Here is a 19,805-nt window from a genome sequence, read left to right as displayed (position 1 = left end):
AGGTGTGGCGAGGATTAGTAAGTGTTTGTAAAGCCATTTGAAGATGAGAAGCACAGCATGCATGGTAAACCAATAAAACCAAATACTCATTCCAAAACTCTTTGTTCAACATACGGAAAAATAAGGTCAGTATAGCACTGAGTTTGTTACGCAAGACAGAACTGCTTTTGAGAAAACGTTCTGTCTTTAAGCATGAAGACCCTGGGGCAAGAAAGGTCAGCTGGAGTAAGAGGTCTTTACAACTCGTCCAGAAGTTGAATACCAGAGAGCAAAGGAATATCCTTGACAGTTCTACTAACATGACCCCAAGATTAAAAAGACGATGCCGTTGCCAGACAAATTAATACACAGAGAAAGCACAAAGACAATTTCACACTGTTTGGTTAATATGCTCTCTTAAGTTACGCCTTCGTGTCCTAATTTGTATATATTTTGCTATTTTTGTTCTATACAGCTTTGACAGTTCCCAAAGAATACAAGCAACAAATTGTTCTAGAAACCTCTTGCTTATTTTACCGTGAAGTGACCTCTGTTAAGCAGAGAAAGGCAGCAATTCAACCTGTGCTGAAGTTTATACGGGGTCCCTTGAGATGAGTTTTAGCTAAATGAATTACATTTTTAGTTATTCTTCCTTACCTTTTCATTCTCCAGGTCTAACATCTTCTGTGTCAGTGCAGCTTCTGTCCCCTCTATCTGTTTTAACCACTACATGAACACAGCAGTGTGAAGAGGAAAAAATAAAAAATGAAAAAAACAGAGCTTTTGAAAAATTTGCATGGAACATTTTGCAAGTTTGTTGCCAACACTCCCAGTCATAGGCTTCCCCCTTACTATCTGTTGACTTTGAAGTTACACATGAATAAACAGGTTGCGAAAACATAGGCAGAATGGAGGACTGTAGAAACATACTAAAGACTAACAAGTGGACGCTGTTTTCCTACAATAAAGTTTTTTCCTCCTGTGAAGTTCAAGATACAAAACAGACTTGGGTCAAGAATGCAAAATTAACATTATGGTTTGCAACTTGATATACCCAATGCTTGTTGGCCTGATTTGCAAAACCATCATATGATTTCAGGGCACCAGTCATGCATTTTTCCAGATGGCAATGTAAACAAAAGACAAGGTGGCAAACTTGATCCCTTATTTTGCACAGTTTGCTGCACCCTTCCTGGGAAGGGCCTCACTTCTAAAACATCAGTAATGTAGAGGGAACAATAAAATGGACGGTCAGACAGAAGTTCCTGTGGTTGCTACCATGAATCCCTAACCATTCTGGTGATAAGCAAAACAATCAGAATGAAGAAGAATGTCCATTGCATTCCAAAGGCAAAATTACATATTGTAATAGCTAAGTGCATGGATGGAAGGTTCTTGCTTAATCACTAGCAATCACCAAGAGTATATTAATATTCAGCATTTAAGTTTATCAGAATGTATGGGAATGCTCAGTTCTGAATTCTTTTATTTCCTTTTTGGTCTATCATAAGGATTAATGACTAGCTTACAGAGAGTTCAGTTTAGACTAATGCTTCCTTTAGTAGCGCCTGCTCCCATTAAGACCAACTGTAACTTTGCCACTGATAAATGGATAATGATCACTTTCCTCAAATGCTTTGCTTACTAACACTAGATTGCTCCTATTTACTCTAATTCTTTTGGTAAGCACTGCGTATGAACTTTTTTAATTTAGGGGTTTGGTGAGTTCATTGGGGCTCAGACTCAAAGAAATTAATGATATATCCATTTTTTTCCAAAAATTTAGGTAGGAAATCTGCAAACGTAAGATTACAAATAAGCAAAATGTGAATTCATTAATTCATCCTTTTGGACCTTCCCTATTTAAGAGACTGGTGGATAAAAATGAAAACTTGGTTTACCTACTTAGTAGGTTTAGCTTTGTACAGAGCTGAAAAAAGTGAACAGGAACACCGTATTCCCCAGTGACTCTATTCTCATCATCTTTGTTTTCTTCATTTTGAAGGTAACAGACTGAAGATATTCCTAAGGAAAGCCTCACCGCTGCTAAAGGATTCGGCAAGACAGTGAGCATTCTGAACTCTTGAAATCAATAGAAATGGGAAGTCCTCAGCATCTCTCACAGCTACCCTCAATATTTACAAATTAAGAGTTGTTTGCAAAAATTAGAGGTCTAATTTTTTTGAAGGTATGAATAATATGCAAAACTAAATGTTGATTTTTTTCTTCCCATGCCTGTAAGCCTTTCTGGAACCAAGGGCCACAGAAGAGACAGCCATGTATTTAGGACTCATAATCAGTTGTATCATTCAATATAAGCTTCTGGAATTGTGCCAGCAGAACCCAGAAACTTTCCTTCTCTGGCAGCTTGATTTCCAAAAGATCACTTCTAGTGGCTGATTATAATAGATTTGACTTAATTAAACATTGGGTGTGATTAATTAGCGCATGTGAATATGACTAGCACAACCTCTATGTCTGTAGTACCATTTCTCTACTAAAAGATCCCATTATGAGATGATTATGTATGATGGTTTCTTGTAATTAAGGAACTACAGGAACACACATGGGAAGCTGTCTGGCCCTTATTTAGAGGAACATCTGAGATGGTTAAATTACATCGGAGAAGTCAGTGGAGTCGCTTTAAATTTCCTTTAATCTAAATTCAGTATATACACTCAATAGAATTTATGTTAAAGCAATCATCTAGTCTTACTTATCAGATTTTGTCTTTTCTTTTTCATTTTAATTCCTCAATGAGTGCTGTAAAACACAGTATTATGAAAATATGGCACCATGTTTGTTTTGTTAAGGACAGCATAAGACTATTTTCTGTTATTCTTTTTCTTAGTAAACTTTGGACATGGATAGTGCCTTCTGTTATGGAGAAAATTAGTCACTTGATTAGCCTGTACCTCAGATGTCCATCATGAAAAAGAGGAAAAGGTTTCATGCTTCTCAGAGTACCCTCTTGATTCAATTTGCTATCAGCTTGTACTTATTAGGTTACTGTGAGGTACTTCACTAAAATGACATAAAATGGATAGAGTCCATAGATAATTCTTTAAATGCATTCTATTTACCTATAGAGATAAAACTAAGAGTGTTCAATTTCTGTAATAACCAGATTATATGATAAGACCACAAAAAAAAAAAAAGTTAAGGCAAACTAGGAACTGGCAGAAATTTTGTCAAAAAAGAGAAAAAAAAGTGAAATAAAATTCTAGCCCAACTTTAGCATAAATAAATAAATACTTATTCTAATTGTATGTTTCTGTTCATTTAAGGAATTATTTCAGTTGACAAAGCTTCCAATCTGTTATTGTTGTGATCAGTTGCTAATGGAAATAATTTCTAGATAACAAAGTGTATGTTCTATTCTGCACCACTCTGACATAAATTAAACAAGCTCACTAACTCCAGTGGAACTTTTTGCACAAGCACTAATTTACTTGAGCAATAATAACCCAATCCAGTCCCTAAAGTCTGGCCAGTTTTGCTCTCTCTCTTAGCCTTGCGTACTGTATTTCTTCCACTTTCCTTATTGGATGTAAAGGGCTATGATCGTCACCTCCTCTTTTTAATGCTATAACGCAATGAAAAGCACAGGGGTTATAGCGCTTTTCCTCGTTTTTATTTTGCTTATAGCAATTAATAGCTTAAATCAATGATTATTGAATTAACTGGTTTAGATTATTGACATTAAGGTATTTACATAGGTAGATTATCAAAATCATACCAATTAAATCAATTATTACAAAATGCTCAATTTTTAATTTTGAATTTCTGATTCTGAATTTCAAAAATGCATCTAGGAAAGCTTTAATAGCAACCTATGAAAAGGACGGACAAAGCTTCATCAGAGAAAAAAGCAAGTCTATCTTAGTTCTAAATGTCATAATTGTTCATATACAGATTATATTCTCTCTGTAATTGGAAGAGTAAGGAACTAGTCACACAGAACTGAGTAACCTGACTGATTACCTATCTTGCACAAACTACTTATTTGCTTTCTATGCCCACTAACTTACAGAGGAAAGGACTCAGAGCTTTTGCAGTCATACACAGAAACAGGCCCCAAATGGACCATGGTGGTATGACTCAGAGAGGACTTCACAGCACACTGTTTCCAGAGAGCTGAGGACATTGGCACTTCTGAGAATGAAGTCTCTTCTGTTAAGTGTCTCTTTAGTACTTTATTCTAAGGCAATGTCTCCAAAACTTGTTTTTATTTTTAAATTGGGGTTATTTTGTAAGTTTGATTTTACCTCAAGACATCACAATCTCAACAGTCATGTAAAGAAGAATACATGCTCCAATCCAGACGACTTTAACAGAAAAGTCATGCTTCCCTGGCAAAGTTATGTGATATCTTAGAAGACATGGTCAGTCTTTAGGCAGAGAAAAATCTTTACTGAATTCTACCTTTTCACAGAGGGAAAGCACAGTCCCAGCTTGGATTATTGCAACCTGTTCTTCGTTTCTCAAATTCTAAAATACAAAAAGATACATTTTTAATTGGATTGGAAATCCATCCTTCGACACAAGTGATAAATTTTAACTGTACTTTAAAGAATAAATCAGATATAACATTTAGCATTTTATAAACATGTCCAGAAGGGATCCCATGATTGAAACTATTCAAAGCTAAACCAAGGGTACACAGTCTCCGCTATATTTCAGTTCACCACTCTCACAACATTTTTGCAACAGTTCATTATTCAATGAAAATTAAGTGGTTTCTGTCAGGGATTTTGAGATTTTTTTTTTTTTTCTAGCCAGAAAAATGCCAGTTCGCTGGACTATAGCCCTGCAGCAAGCGAATCTCTCCCTCATGCACTTCAGAGCTAGACTTCCCACCTCAAACTGTAAAGCTACCTATAAAGTGGACCCAGCTCCATGGATGTTTGTGCACCAACCGCATGACCAAGATTTTATTCTGTATTTGGCAATACAGGGGAAAAAAGGGAACCAGTTATCCTTGCCCTTTCTCCCAGCAAATCCACTCCTGGCAGAGGCATCCTTCACAGTAGCAGGTGATACTATTACTACAAGAGAAAAAATTCAGAAATAACTTGATCTGGCTTTGGCTTCCTTATTTTTCTCTCCTAGCCTGTTTTATATCTTTTCCCTCTGCCTAATACAGTGCTTTTTTCCATGTCATTCAGCCAAGATCAAATCCTATCTTGAGAAAATACACTTTGCACTAGCATCAGTCTAATTGAAAGTTTTTCTTTTACGTTTGTAAAAGTACTACCTAACCTTTCATATTGTTCATACAAATATAGCCATATAAAAATCACTCTATGCATTTTCTTGAATGTTATTTTCTGCTGTGGAAAAAAACCCCAAACCTGCTTTAAAATAACCATAAAAATAGAGTATATTTGAAATTAAAAATTTGTTACCCCATTATCTCCAAGAATATCTAGCTTCTTCATAAGTTCAGATATATTCACATCCTGAAAAACATGTTCAACATTTATTTTTTATAAAGTAGGTGAGAAACAGTTTTTATATGCTACATTTTACATACCCTTTATTCACTTCTGCATGCAAAAAGACTTGAAATGTAAATAAGTGAAACATAAGCTTTGCATCACAATTACAAAAGTGTTATTGATACTTTCAGAGACAAAACCAAATGCCACTCTTGATTATAGCAAGCAACCTGGGTATCTGTGTATGAGGGCAGAATGTTCCTGTACCATTCACATTTACCATCCTGCTGATGTATGCAGATGAAAGATCAAAACTGATAAACAGGCTTAAAGGACTGTTTTTTTCTGAGTGGAGCATCAAGCACATCAAACTACAGAAGTTAAAAGGACAGAAAGCATGAACAAAATAATTGCTAAGAAGGTTTGTTGGGTGGTTTGGATTTTTTTTCTTTGTTAAACAAAAGAATGGAGTTTCCAATCAGCCTTACAGTGGCAGTCAAATCAGCCTTACAGTCAGCCCCCATATCCACAAAAAGCAGTGAACAACACATCCTTATTAAGGCCCAGCCACTGAAATCAAGAAAAACACTCCTCTGATACAAAAAAAAAGAGGAATAAATTCCTATGGTGTCTGTATTTTACACAGTGCCAGGGACCGTTCCTAGGCCCCAGAACTCTATTTTCTACTTTAAAAAGTTGTTGGAAAGGTTCATGGAACTGTTTAACCTGAGCTTATCACATTCTCCTGAACTATCCCAAGCACGGTCCACAAGTTAACGTGGACCAGGGACCATTCCCATTGACAGCTTGCATGCAGCCGTGCTATTTGAAGGTAGGAAGGCTTGAGACCAGTTCATGTTAGTCCAAAATGCTTAATACACATGCATAAAGCAAGACAGCCTTGTTAAATGCTGGCACCCTCAACTTCTACTCATATTCAGCACTTCTAAGAAGAGGCCGACATTTCACAGGGCTGTGTCTTGGCTCACTGGTTTCATTACTTACAGTACATAACGTGATGGTTTGCATCTATGTGTTGTGCAGCTGCATTATGTGGGTAGTCAGGATGATCAATCTTCAAAATTTTTTAAAGCTCAATTAGCTATGCTTGCAAATTACATAACTACACCAGAATATATTTGCTCATGATTCTGTACCCAAAAGATTCCAGTGAGGAAGGCTTAATAAGAAATGAAAGATTTCCTGAAGACCAGACAGATGTGGGAGAGAATCTACAAATTAGTCTATCCTGGCTTCAAAAAAGGAATAATGTGTTGTGTTCAAGTTGGTCTACCCTGAGAAGTTCCCTCCCTCTCTTCCCTCTCTCCCCCAACACTTCAGCAGTGTCTCCAAATGTTACATTAGTTATTAAACAGTGCACATCAGTAATCTTAGAATGGTGCAGAGCTTAATATACACTTGTCTTTGGATTGATGTTGAAAACAAAACTATTGATTATGATCAGCATTGACAATGTTGAATGGAAACTTCTTTAGCTGATCAGTTACACAGTAAAGAATGGAATTCAGTAAAACATGCAAGTTCTTGCACCTATTGGGCCAGAAATACTCATTCTAATTCATTTATTTCCATGACAAAGCATATAGGAAGATTTAGAAACCAAATCAGATTTTGCATTATTCTAGAATCTGATTTCCTGCTGCTGGGTAACAATTTCAAAAGACACTGAAAACATACAAAAAGTCACCAATTTCAGTATGCCCATATTAGGTGACTGTCCCTGCTTCCAGGTAAGTGAACTGAAGGGCAAATTGAAAAAACCACCTCTGTTAAGGAATGCAACAGAAGACAACGGAAAAGTACGAACTCTAGATCCTGGTAAGCCTGTACCTGCTACAGCCAGCATGCAAATTAAAGTAACAGATAAGTTAAAAAGCAGGTCTGGCATCCCATGGAGGTTCTATTTGAAAGAATATACTAACTGATGACTCGGTGTGGTTTGGGAAATGACTACCCAACCAAACCTGTAGGTAAGAAATCAGGTTTTGACTTACTTTCTTCTTTTAGACTACTCAGCTCCCTAACAATACGCAGCCTACAATTTCAGTTTGTTTCCACTACTGATAGTATTGTGCTTACTAAGGCACTGAATAGAAACAAGCCTTCTATAAGAGAACTTGTAAACACAATTAAAACTACAAGCTTAAATTAATAGCGAGTACCATAGAGTATAACACACAGAGATATTCCACTTTAGTTACTCGTAGAAAAGTGACCCTGGCCTGTTACGTAACATTACTAACAAGTCTGAATTCAGTGTTAAGTGAACTAGCATACAAATCAATTTGTACAGCTAGCCTATTCAAGGGAGAACAGAAGTGAAGAGTAATTCTTGCTTCCTCATAGCAGAAGCTAACCAAGTGAGATCCAAATGTTTATCTTGTGCTTGATCTAAAATGATAGACAGAGTCTCACCTATTTGAATGCGTTTTGGATCAGGCACCTCGTGCTTCAAGGCCCTGGCTTAGGCAAATAACTTAAGCATATTAATTCAATAAATAAAATGCATAGGTGCTTCACTAAATTGGGTGTAAAATACTAGGTGAATGTCATATTTTTGACCTTACATGAAAACATTTAATATCAAGAACAAAGTACTGTAGGAAGCCTGGCAATGAATCACATCAACATCCACATTCTTCTCTGCAATGTTTTTACAGCAGTACCCTGGATTAAATGCAGATTTTCTTGATTGGCCAGCCTTTATTTTCATTGATGAACTCCTGACAGACTACCAGACCATATTCTTATGAAATCCTTTTCCCAGTTAAAAATATAGTTTCTTACTATATTTATTTTTTCAGATTTTCCTCCCTACAGCAAGATGGCAAACCATTTGTTTGGATATTGGGTTGGTCATTCCAAAAAACTTCCTGGCCATCCAACTGTTACTAATGGTCTACATATACCTTTATTCCTTCCTGCTGACAGAACAGTTGAAGTGCACTTCCATTGTTTTCAGGGAAGGTGGTTATATGAAGATTAAATGCCGGTGACCTTCGTTCTCTCTCCTGAGGAAAGATTTTGTTTAAAAACAACACGTGTGATTATACGTAAACATTTATTTTCCACCTTTACAAAACATACTTGTACATTAAAAAGGCAGATTCCTATGCACATTCCAAATATATGGTATTTCCTCCTACTTTCACCATATTTGAAGGATTTTGGCTTTAGCTAAGCACAGAAATGGTGTTAGCTTCCAACTGATTCCACGCACACACAGTTTCTGCAAAGTTAACCGACACTCCTCAGATGCAGGAACCATTGCATGCTGGCTGAATAATTGACTGGGGCCCTAAAAATCTCTGCAGTTTTTTTATTACTTTACTACTTGTTTTATAACCTTATTTAACTATTGCTTTCTTTCATGGAAAACAGAACAATTTAGGAAGAAGAAACTGCAGAAAAAAATTTAAACACTGAAAATTTTCTCACTAAAATTAAAGCTGTGTATCTGCTCCCTGTTTATTCTACAGTTAACCTTTCTATTAGAGCATGTAAAATCCCCAGTCCTATTCACTGCACAACCCAGGATGTCGCAATATGTTGAAAGGCAGCACTGCTCTACATTTATGATGTTCTTTGTGCCAAAACTAAAAATTATAAATTCCCATTTATCTAAAACTATAGTATTTCTAAAACTTATCCGGCCTGTCTACTTCACTTTCATGCATTTCTTCAAAATACCAACCTATTATTTCTTCAGAAGGCAGAAATGCAGTAAAAGAATAAATAAGCAATTTTACTTAAATTAAATTTTCACATGCTTGTGAAAATGACTGGATTGAAGGCTCTGGGCACCCAAGGCACTGGGTCTTACTCTGACTTCTCTACGGCCATGGGAACATGAGTGAGGAAAATCAGATTTCTTCTCCATATTACAAGAGGAGGCACTGGCAACAAGTGCTTCAGTTTCTGACAGTACAATGAAAGACAGCTACTGCAAATATTTTAGCTCCTATGACCATCCATGCATTGCCCCATTTTCTAAATCACAAAATGAGGTGCTTTAATTGCTATGGCAAGCGGGCTGCATCCATTCACTTAAGCAAGTTACAAAGCATGGCAATTCTTGTTCACTAACTAGCTTAAACCTAATTTAAAACTACAATGTAGAGGAAAAAATCTTTGCATTCTATACATTTTTCCTCCTCATAGGCTCTATTTTAAATAATTTTTGCATTAACAGTCTAATTTTGAAATGGGCTTAAACAACCTAGCTGTTGTAACCCAAAACCAGAAGCTTAATTCTTGCACAAATTCAGTTACTGTTTCAGATTTTTTTAAAAATTAATCAGTTGCTATTGCATTAACCTCTCCTGAATTCACTTGCATTAAATGCTAAACAAATGGTTGTGATTTCTACTCTAGCCTAATTTTCATCCAAAATAATTTAATTGCTCTCAAAAAATACTGTCCTGATTACCAGAAGCATTCGTGATTTTACTAAAGCATTCACATTGTCAGTCACATTTGTGTCTACATGCTTGCCTACTACGTAAAAAAAAAATCTTTTCTTGCAATCACACAAAAATATTTCCATTGTTATTCTGTGAAACAAGTACTTAAAGATTTGGTACATGACAAAACTTGACACATTACGCTGATCTATTTTTCATGTCATTCTTCCATGTGAAAAATACATTCATGAAGGATGTATTGAAGCACTTTTTTTCTTTTCCTAAGAAATTTTTTCAGATTGTTTTACTTCTGAGAACACTTACACTTTAGGAAGAAGTTTCTAGTGTAACTGCCAATTCAAATGCTTAATTGTTCAGCCTTTTACTTCACAGTTGCTTAATAACATACAAAAATATATATTAGAAAGCATTTTTATTTTCCCAAACATCTACTGAAATTCTAATAAGCTAAACTCATAAGTTTGAATATAATGGGCTATGACATCAAAATATATGGTTGATAGAGGTTTAAAAAAAGATTAAGAAATGTCAAAGACAAAAAGCAGAACGTCCACGTAACAGGAAGACATGACATTTTCATCTTTATCAGAGAAGTTACACATGCCAAGATTTTTTGGTGAAACGTGCTGGGTGATGAAAATTATGGAGGAGTGACAATGACAGGTTTCTCGGAGAGTTTATTCTAAATGGTGTTAAGAATGCTGATGATCTTTGAAACTGAACAATGTGTTATCAGACAATACAACCGTGTGACAACTGTGCATCACACATGAGTAGTTTAGTGTTACTAAATTCGACATGGGCCCCATTTACAAGGTGATGGGAACCACTGCTTTCTACTGTAATAACATGCTACATGTTCAAATAATGTCACTGTTATTTCATTTATGCAAAGTATAGAATTTGTTTGCTATGGGCAACATACTACTTCCACATACAGAAGTTGTACTTGTGCTTTCACCACTAACTTTGACATTCTCAGAGGGTTTTCTTTCCTTTTTTCATTGACTGATACCAATTATTTCCAGTCCACGACCATTTTATACCATCAGAAAATGGATTTTCAGGTAAGAGAAATTCTTTCAAAGCTGGTATCAAAATGTATTCTTTTAAGATCATTTTACTTCATATTAATGTTGTCAATCTTAAATCACTGTAATTAAAAGCAATTATACACTGATGTGATGGATGTGTCAGATCTTTAGATTTCACTGCATGCAAGATGTGAGAAGGTGTGTTAATTTAAACAATGTCAACCAAGGCTGTAGTATACATACCAAGTGATTTTACATGCAGGAAAGGAGCAGTTATGAAAATGAAACAAATAAAAAAGGCAAAATATTGCAAAACAAAATATTTTATTAGATGAAAAACAAACTATATGCAATATATATTAGCTATATTACATCTTTATAAACATTAGTGAGCACTCTCTCCAACGCATATTAAGGCAGTGGTATCAATTTCATTATCCCAAGATACAACATTTAAATATAGATACCTAAGTGATTTCCCTTAAACATGCACCAGACATCAGTAATCTTTACAGGAATTTCAGCTTGGGCTCAAACATAATTTCTGCTCCATTTGAGAGTTTGCAACAGAGAGAATCTCTTACTTCAAGCTCTAGCACTCTGAATTCTAACAGCTCATTCTGGTCTTTTGCATCTTGCATCTCGTTCTTCAGCTGATGCTCTTCTTGTTCCATTCTGTAAATCTGTAAGACAAACACAACATTGTAACACCCTGTAAGCAACGGAAAAGGTACTGTACAGAGTTATGGGCCAGGGGTTTAGACAAAACTGTTAATTATTTCACTTTCTCATTAGAAGTTGGGTCGTGCCTTAGCGATAAAGAAGGAACATCACATCACAAAGCATTTGTGAGAACTGCCAGCAGGAAGTGGTCAATGAACTCTTAGAATAGTAATTTGGAAGTAGTATGAAAAGTGATAGGAATATTACATCTAAGTAAGTTAAGCAATACAAGCTTTCTTTTAAAATCAAGTGAATGAAACTGGATTACATTAACATTTGGGTAGACCGTTCTCATTGTCTTTGCATAACTAAACATCTACTCTTCACAGTGTATGCAAGACAATAATGGAGGGGGTTTAATGCCTACTTTTTAATTTTCCAGATTTATGCTTTCGGGCACTAAAAATGACAGAAATTCAAAACTGATTATTCATTAGGCCAACTAATAGCTTTGGTCTTACTGTCTAGCTTAACTGGATGATCTTTTTATTTGTATGAACCTAAATAGAAGTGTAACATCTGGCATAACGTACTATAATGCTTATAATACCCATATAAGTGTGTGAATAAATTAAGTTTGGCTGTAGCTACTTTTAGTCATGATTTTTTCTTTGGTTGTCTTATTCCTATTATATTAATATTGAGCTACTAATTAACAAAAATAATTCTTAGACTTCCTGAGTACTAGCCGGCTTTCCCACCAGTATCAGTGAAGAACAGTGAGGATGCCCAGCTCTGAGTATCTCAGACAGTAAATGATACAATAGTCTTAACTCAATCAGTATTACTTCATGTGTGGAAAAACTGTAAAAAATGGAAGGCTGAAGGGAGCAGGCAATTTTATTAGTGATCATGACAATAATAACTGTTTGGCAAAATACAAGATTCCACACTACACTTAATATTTTAGATGGTATTTTGTTGGACGCTAGAAACGTCAGCCAGCTTGCATGCTACTGTTGGCTATACAACATGTACTTCCACAATAAAGAGCAGCTTCCATTCCCAAAGGGTACAAAAGCATGTTGGTACTTTAATCAGAGACTTATATCAGAATTTCTATTTCTGGAGAGAAACAAAGTAAGCAATTTTCACGTTGATGTTCCAGTACTTCGTACATTCGTTTCCTTTTACTTCCTTTTATGATAAAGGGCAGCAGTTGTGAAAATATTCCCAGATTCTGAACACGTACCTTCTCTAGCAACTCCTGGTTTGTTCTGATTAACAGCTGCTTTTCTTCTACCCATTTTGAATCCTATGAGGAAGAAGAGGATTAAAACCATTAAAATTATATATATTTTGTTAAACAAGACAAATGAATAACCACAATAATTAGAAGATTTCAGACATCATTGTACATTCAAGTATAAAAATGGTCACACATCAAAAAATAAAGCTATCATAAATATCTAAAGAATAAATACCATTTTAAACTACAGAGAAAATAAAAGTTCCTTTCTCTTCCTGAAGCCGTCTCGTTTCCTAATATATTCCAGCTAAGCATATACTTTAAAATCTTTACATATAACAATTGTGGGTGAACGCAGTTATACGATACTTTATGTCATTTTAAAAACTTTTATTTACTCAGCTTAACTCAAAACTATTTCTTTCCATTGTAAAAAGTTGGGAACTTCCTTGCAAAATCATCCCATTTTGAGTGGTGTAATGCAAATCCCAATGGAGAAAGGGAAGAGAAACATTTAATTACCCCAAATGACTGAAAATAAGCTTCAGTGGTATGCAGTTAATTGCCCTCTGCTAAAAGTGGGAGAATCAGGCTAATACACGGTGTTTGTGATAAGGAATTCAAGGCTCTGGAGGAAGATATTCTATACCCCATATGAAAACTGTATTTCCATTTGATCGCTTGTTCCAAAGCTTGTTCCTTTTAAGTTTTTCCATGGCTTCAAAAGGCCTCATCAAATATCCCTTGAAAGACCCAACAAAAACTCACTGCCAGCCATAGCTGGACATTCAGGTTTGATGGATTATAGCAGCCAAATTTGCTCTGTTCTCCCTGTAGAGAAAAGTATTTACATAACATAGCTCATACTGCTCTAATAAGTATAATAAAACAATAGCCAACATTTAATATGCCATACTAACTCTAGATCAAATTATTTTCTAGGTAAAAAGGACAATTTATTTAAAACCTAAATGTCTTTACTAAAGTATTAAGGCTGATACTTTCTTTATCAGCAAGGTATTTGCACATTGATGCTGCAAGAGAAATTAATGAAATCTGGATATCCCAGCCCATGAACTAGCCTTGAAATATCAACCAAAAAAAATCTAAAATATTATGATATAATATTTACTCCAATCAGCTTTTTTCAAAAAAGTTTAAAGGTAGTTTTTCTACCTACTGTCCACTACAGTTTCATATTCTACTGTTCTTTCTCCACTCATATACAAGAATGCACAAGTGCACTTCTTTAACTTTCATGCAGTAAACAAGCTCTTCAGGGTTATGATGTTAAAAGTATCATACAAAGAATAATATACTAAATGAGTACTGAAAAGGCATGACATTTGTCAATTTTTGAAACAAATGAAAGAAATTTAAAAATAAAATCCAATGTCTAGTTTAACATTTAACTAGCATTTTACTAAGGTCAAGGAATGAACAAAGAGTTGCACTCACAGACGTAGGGTGGATATCCCAATGCATGCATATGGTAAAAGGCAGGTTCAACAGTTACATCAGACCCGCAGGTTCAACTACTCCAGTTCACACATGTAGAAAAAAATGGATTAATTTGCCCTATCGATAATTAACTTTTGTGTCTTTCTTGATGAAGTTCAATTCTACTTTCTGAGAAAACCTGAACTTCAATGGGATTGTATTTATATACAAACCAGGTCACTGAGAGGGCTGAGCACTCAAAAAAAAATAATCCATCTGGCACATTACATACGCCAATATTTTGAGATGTATTCTTTACCACTACTGATATTAATAATAATGTTATTAACATTATACTATTATTAATATTAGTAATAATATTAATATAAATATTATAATAATTTCTTCCCTTAATACAATGTTTCTTATGCATGTGCCTCAATGTACCTTGCAAAAATGGATTATTAGTCTTATTTTACAACTATGGGAATTCTGACAGATTGATCTGATGAGAGATTAACAAGAGCCATTGACACTTACTTTGAAATTACATATAAATTGTTATAAGCCAAGCTTCAAATAATTTTTTAACAATAAGATTCTAATCTCGTGCTCTGAATTTGACTTCAGGAAAATTGTGAAGGTCTTTGCTGCTTCTGTTCCCTAAAACTGTATGTAACACTAAAAATTCCTGGGATAATGCACTAGGAACTTTTGATTCCCTGTTTCCTTTTCAAAAGCACTTTAGTGACTGGTTCCCAGAATGAACATTTCACAAGTATTATTATATCATCATCACTACCATGACCACCTATATGACAAAGTAATAATAATTAAAAAAAAATTAAAAAAAAAACCACATACTGCACAAAGAAGTCAGTTTATCATCACAACCATTTATTTTGTTGAATGTAAATACTAACAGGTCAGGAGAACTGAGCAGGTGCTAGAGCTCCCAGGAAGATACTGTCACCACTTCTGTGGAAAGCTAATGCTCAGCGTACAAACTAGCCCACTAGAGACAATATCATATTGCTCCTTGTCACATCCCTGTTGGCCTTCTCAGGATTAGTAAGAGATACAGGGTTGAAAATGTGGTTATGAATCTCAAAGTAGTAACTAATTAAATTCTAATTTTCAGGCATACCTTTTTGACATAGCATTCTGGAAGCAAAATCACAGAAGTAATTTCTTACATGGGTATCCATGTTCACTTATCTTATTTCCATACACAGTACTTACATTTTACACTGTAATAGTCAACTATATTGTTAGTGTTTTCAATTACACAGCGATTTGCCCACAACATATTTATCATCAACACACTAAACTTTATCAACACACTACTGTCAGCAGTAGATCCTTGAGAGGTCTTCAGTTTCATTTATTCTTCCAAAAGCTCAGTGAGCCATCATTTTTAGATTGATTACATATTCTCTATTTTTAGTAATATTTTATTTACATGGAATTTACTAACCAAATTGCAGTTTGTGTGGAAGCTAGCATAAACAATTTTTATCCTTAATTTGAATATGGTCCCAAAACCTTTGTATTTATACAGAATCTTACAGAAAGTTTTTTCTTACAAAGAATAAACCATAAAAATACTAATATCATTAACTTGACATTATCCGTAGGTTGCTTTTATTCAATGCTACAGGATCATTAGTCTTTGAAATGTATATCTATAGATAGCTATATCTTATTTTATTATTACATGCTTCCTGCAATTTTAAAATTGTTATTTCAAACAATAAAGCATAAAATAACATCTCCTCAATTTTCTCAGTGCATTCTAGCAGTTATGCAACTGAACATCTTTTAAATGCACTCTCATAACTCTTAATCAGCCTTCCTGAAGATCCTAGACATTATTAAATATGCATCAGTAGCCCCATACACGTCAAGTATTTACAAGATATACTGAAGCATAAGGCCTAATTTTACTCTGTGTGATGGCATGGGAATTTGAAAGCAGTTGGGTTCTACAAGAATTTAAACCCAGGAGAGTAACACTGCAAGTGGCTTCCAGTAAGCAGACACACTACGTGGTTCATTTCTCTAGCTGAAGCATGTGTGGAAGTGATCTGGTTTTTGAATTTTTCTATGCTACACACCAAAAATATTTTCCAGTACAAATATAGAATATTTATTTTATTGGAATTCATAGCAAATATAAACAAAATGGAAAACAGGAGAAAAGCCTGCACCAAGTGACAATGGGAACAGAATTTACAATGCATGAACAAGCAGTTATTTCAATATTATGCTTTAGTGTACTATGTGTTAGAAAATGAATCTTTAATGGCATTTTCTTAGTCTATATAATACTTTCCTTTAGTTAAGTAATCTATTGCTGAAGTAGCAATTAAGCTGCATCAGTCACACCAACACACCAGCAAGCAATGAAGATGGCAAGGGCACCACTGCATGCAAGGGAGAAAATGATGTGGTAGAGGACATTAAGAGAGCCTTTTACCTGTCCTTTCTCGATTAGAGCTTTCTCCAGGTCCTCAATTTTTGCCTGACACCTGAGAAGATCAGCTTGCAGTTGTTCACGAGTCTGGGGAGAAAAAAGTATTAAAAAGTGTGTGTATATGCACACTGTCCAGGTAGACAGGTAGATTTAATTATATACAGAATCAAAATAACGATACTTTCTACCCACTTATGGGCTGTCCAGTCAGCTTTTAATGCTCTTCATTAAAATAACTGCTTTTGTGTTTATGTTACAAAATATTCAAAAAGCCATCAGTTTAGCAGCATTTTTCCTTCGTAGCCTAAAAAGATGTTATCATCACATATTCAGTGACAAAGCTCTTCCCAGGAAAAAAAAAAGTTAGGAACTGAAAGAGCTCTAAGAAGCTATTCATAAGCTTTAGTAATTCAAGGCAATTGGGAAAAAAAGGGGAAAGAGAGAAAGGGAATTGCAATAAGCACTGGAAAAGGCCTATAGGTAAATAAAATATATTGACCCAAAATAATTTATACATCCCATAAACAGCATATGCTAGTCAGTTTTGCTCATTCTACATGATTATTACACAAACTATTACACTACAGTAGGTATTACCCCCTGAGTCTAGCAATGCCCTAAAAGGGACTGGATCATATAACGTACTAAACAAAAAGGATATAAACCAAAGGATATCTCTGGAGACCTTCAGTCACTGAGGCTCCTTGAGCTACTGCAAGTACTTTTCCCATCCTATTTCAGGTACTCTTTCACCCAGGCAGTTCAAAAAGTCCCGCAGGGATTTCCTTCTGCATCTTTGTGTCTTTGGGGTTGTTTACCTTAAGCCTCATCTAAAAGTAATAGGAAATGTTCATCCCACCAGAACACTGGGCCCTACAAAACTAACCATGCAAAAAGCTACCTTGTGACTCACTCAAGAGGTGGATTTGCATGGATGTGACAAAAGAAACCAAAATGTCATTAAAAAGAAAGAGCAACAATTCCGAAGTGTACTAAAGGGACAGTTTGCACGTCTGCAAAATAAAATTTAAAAAAGCTATTACAAAAATATTCATACCAGGGTCTCCCTTCCCATGAGGGCAAAGGAAATATATAATGGTCTCTCATAACTGTCAAATACATGACTGCCTCTGAAATCTTACTTTAATAGTAGATGTAATTATGCTCCCCACCCCAATTCTAGCTTGAGAACTGATCTCCAAAGTCCTTATTGCTTTCCTTGGCTAAGTATCCTACTTAAAAAGAGAGCGTCAAATGTGACTAGGCTTTTGTAAGATGCCAAGAACTCTAACAAATAAAGCTATAAAGCAGTAATTCTACTATTATAAGAACTGTATTTCGCAGGAAAAAAAGAAGTTAAGGTTGGTTGAGAGCCACTCCAAAGAACCTTGAAAAAAAAAAAAAACCCAAAACAAAACGTGACACATTTTAAAAGAAAACCCTGAATCTTCTAAATACTGGCTCTATGGATAATAGACTAACATTTTTAGCTGTAAATAACTCCAGATAATGTCAAGCAGTCTCCATTCTTCTGTAACTTTTATCTGGAAAGCTCTGCTTATTAACACACAGAAATTCTTCTCCCATAAGCATACTGTTTCTATATGTGAGACTATTCAGTAAGTGGATTTTAAAATGCTTGCCAGAGAAAGTGATGTGGATGAAATAGTGCACCTGTATGCCTAATAACCATCAGCACTCTAGCAATGTAGAAGTTTGTGAATATTTTATTAATTGTTCTAAGCAGTGGAACCATTAAGCTCGTGGCAGCTCCTACCTTTGGGATAAATTCAGTCCTTCCCCACCAGTAGTTTTTAAACTACGTTAAAAATCTTTGTCTTTCTGCATTATTAGCAACAAGTTGCAGTGGCACAATACAATGAAGCCACAGGTAGCAAGTCAGTAATATATAATAACTCACAATATTTAACACATTTCTCCATTTTGGGGGTTCAGGTGTTTTTTGGTTTTTTTTGGTGGGGAAGTAGGTTAGGAGGTTTTTTATTAATGCTTAAACACTTTTTAGAATCACAGTCTCATTGAGGTTGGAAGGGCCTCCTGTCCAACTCCTGTGCTCAAAAGCAGGAGTGCACAAAGCAGGAGTGCACCTAGAGCAGGTTGCTCAAGACCTTGTCCAGTGGAGTTCTGGATATCTCCAGGGATGAAGACTCCACAACCTCTCTGGGAAACGTGTTCGAATGTTTGACTGCCCTCAGAGGAAGAAGGGGTTTTCTTATGTTTAAATGGTATTTCTTGTATTTGAATTTGTGCCTGTTGCATCTTGTCCTTTCACTGGATCCCACTGAGAAAAGTCTGGCTCCATCTTCTTTACTCCCTCCATTAGGTATTTACACAAATTGATAAGATACCCCTGAGCCTTCTCTTATCCAGGCTGAACAGTCCCGGCTCTCTCTCCTTGTGCATCAGGTTCTCCAAGCCCTTAATCATCCTCATGGTCTTTCACTGAACTCTGTCCCATATGCCCCTGTTTTTCCATGAGATGGACCCAGCATTCCAGATATGGCCTCATCAATGCTGAGTAGAGAGGAAGGATCACCTCCATTCACCTCCATTGGTCTGCTGGGGACTTTCTTCCTAATGCAGCCCAGGAGGCTGTTGATCATCTTTGCTGCTAGGGCACATTGCCAGCTCATGTTCAGCTTGGTGTCCACCAGGACCCCTCACATCCTTTAGTGCAAAACTGCTTGCCAGCAAGCCAGCCCTAAGTCTGTACTGGTGCATGGAGTTATTCTTCCCCACATGCAGGACTTTTCCTTCCCTTTGTTGAATTTAATGAGATTCCTCCTTACGTAGTTCTTCAGGCAGTTGAATGGTCCCTCTGAATGGCAGCACAACCATCTCACGTATCAACCACTCCTCTCAATTTTGTATCATCTGCAAACTTGCTACAGATGCACTCTGTTCAATAGTCATTCAAGTAGGGGGTGACTTGTAAATACGCTAGATTTCTAGACGTGCCCCTATCTGCAAGGAGTTGGGATAAAGTAGAAGAAATTCTGCCTCTGGGTCAACTCAGCTCTTTTTTGATGCCACTGCTGTTCAGTGAATAGATCTGGG

General features: G+C 35.7%; 1 protein-coding gene across 2 annotated transcripts in view; it reads right to left on the bottom strand.

Annotated features, from left to right (window-relative positions):
- Positions 1-19,805, bottom strand: part of JAKMIP1 (janus kinase and microtubule interacting protein 1) — an 87,628-nt gene that overhangs the window by 22,254 nt on the left and 45,569 nt on the right. Inside the window, exons 10-16 of one of the 2 annotated variants that reach the window (XM_059817382.1) lie at positions 16,731-16,814; positions 12,815-12,877; positions 11,484-11,582; positions 8,351-8,452; positions 5,388-5,441; positions 4,405-4,470; positions 637-705 (exon numbers count right to left, since the gene is read on the bottom strand). In XM_059817382.1, coding sequence (XP_059673365.1) covers positions 637-705; positions 4,405-4,470; positions 5,388-5,441; positions 8,351-8,452; positions 11,484-11,582; positions 12,815-12,877; positions 16,731-16,814 — 537 coding nt within the window. Of the gene's footprint in view, positions 1-636; positions 706-4,404; positions 4,471-5,387; positions 5,442-8,350; positions 8,453-11,408; positions 11,583-12,814; positions 12,878-16,730; positions 16,815-19,805 lie in introns of those variants that run through there. The other variant, XM_059817383.1, reaches the window with a different exon arrangement.

Source organism: Gavia stellata, chromosome 5 (genome assembly GCF_030936135.1).
Source record: "Gavia stellata isolate bGavSte3 chromosome 5, bGavSte3.hap2, whole genome shotgun sequence".
NCBI lineage: Eukaryota > Metazoa > Chordata > Aves > Gaviiformes > Gaviidae > Gavia > Gavia stellata.
This window is presented reverse-complemented; position numbering and strand designations above follow the sequence as displayed.